The following is a 1872-nucleotide window of genomic DNA, read 5'->3' on the forward strand; positions in this document are numbered from 1 at the left end:
AGTTTAGTGATCTAATCACCCACTCTCCATTCTTGGAGATCTTGCAAAATTTGAAAAGAAACCAGTTTGGAATAGGGATTTTGGCTAAGTGTTGCAGAAAAGTTTTGTGGATTGGGTTGCTCTTCTCCAAGCTCTCCCTAGTATACCCTTGGAATATTCAAGGTTGGAGTTTCTTCTTATTTGTTTATTTGAAAATCTATTGGTAGAATGCTTGAATGGAAATATTGTATTTTTTTTTATTGTATTGTAATTCTGAAGGCTTTATGTGAATCTGTTCCTATTTTCTGTTTATGCATTTGTTGTGTTTTGGGAGTATCCAAGACCATCTTACCCTTGGGAGGGAAGAATGGTCTTGGGGGTGGAAGGAGTTTGACAACCTTAGAGTGAGAGGCTCTCATCATGAGAGTGATCTCAAGGGTTTGTCCATGTGACCCTTGCTGCATAGTTCTGTTTATGCATTCAGGGGTCATAAGGGGAGCAAATATAGCATGTTTTCCTTTGGGGGTCATAAGGATATGGGGGATTAAATGAGTTTTGTTGTGTTTTCTTGGATGCCATGAGTTGGCTGTGAGTTACTATCTAGCAGATTTCCTTTAGGGTACTTGGTCCACTTCCACCCTAGTAAAACATCACATTATGTGATGAAGTTTCAGCTTGGGAAGGGAATGTGTTTGTTGTGTTTTGTTTTCCCCTTGTCTATTTATGTTTGCTTGAGTGTAACCCATCTAGGACTTGGTTCTCCAAGCTTAGGAGTGGATTCTAGTAAGCCTAGGCTGGGAGGTGAGCACCCCATGGTCACAACCTTATAATTTTGAATTGTAGGTTGCTTGGAAAGGAAGCTAGGAGTTGCAGTTTTTTTTAGTTGCAGAAAGAAAGAAATAATTTTGTAATTATTGTAGAAAGAGCGAAATCGAAGAATATTTCAAAATAAAGAAATGACTTTCACAGTTCTGAGTGAGAAAATTGAAAAATGTCTTATTGAGCAAATGAATGAAACAGCCAAACACAAAAATTTGAAGAAGAACCTATATACTGAATGGGATTCGAAGATGAAACTCTCATTTCCAAATCTAATTATCCCACCCCTATTTGGAAAAGGAAGCCAAGATGTAGTGATAAATCCAAGGTTAAACGTCAAATGGGAGCCCCCTGAGCAAGGATGGTATAAAATCAATTTCGATGGAGCCTCTGCAGGTAATCCAAGTCCAAGTGGTATTGGTTGCATTGTTAGGGATTCTAAAGGGAAATGCCTCAAGGAAATTGCAGAAAATATTGGAGTAGAGACTAACAATGAAGTCGAATTCCGTGCTGCATATCAAAGTCTACAGTTGGGCACAGATTTAGGATGGCGCAATATACATTTAGAAGGCGACTCTCTGAATGTCATCAATGCCATCCAAAATAAACAAACCCCCAGCTGGCACCTTAACCGATGGTTACGACCGATACTAGCCCTGCTAGAAAGGCTAGATGATTTTTGAATAAGCCACGTATACAGGGAAGGCAATTCAGAGGCAGATAGGCTATCCAAATTTGCTGTTACACTGGGAAATTGAAGTCGGGCTCATGCCAAAGGCATAATCAAAAAGTTTGTTTTTAGATTTTTGATCATATAGCATAAAGCCATGAGATGATGAAGATAGGCGGTGGTAGGCAATAAGTACTTATGACAGCTCACAAGTTACCAAAATTACGATGGGTATGTGTAATTATGATCACATCCTCTGAGGTTTGATCTACATTAAAACTCTGCTCTGGTAAACAATGGATATGCCAATTCTGCTGGAAGCTACCTCTCGACAAATGGCGTTTCTTAGTGAAGTAACAGACAAACGACTACTGGAGGTGCTTCATTCACGGCTCCAGGGAACT

General features: G+C 39.5%; 1 protein-coding gene across 1 annotated transcript; it reads left to right on the forward strand.

The window, feature by feature from the left end:
• The first annotated feature begins 935 nt into the window (after positions 1-935).
• On the forward strand, positions 936-1481 carry LOC131044456 (uncharacterized). Its single transcript, XM_057977786.2, has one exon. The coding sequence runs from the start codon at positions 936-938 to the stop codon at positions 1479-1481; it is 546 nt and encodes a 181-aa protein (XP_057833769.2).
• The last annotated feature ends 391 nt before the right edge of the window (positions 1482-1872 follow it).

Source organism: Cryptomeria japonica, chromosome 6, assembly GCF_030272615.1.
Source record: "Cryptomeria japonica chromosome 6, Sugi_1.0, whole genome shotgun sequence".
NCBI lineage: Eukaryota > Viridiplantae > Streptophyta > Pinopsida > Cupressales > Cupressaceae > Cryptomeria > Cryptomeria japonica.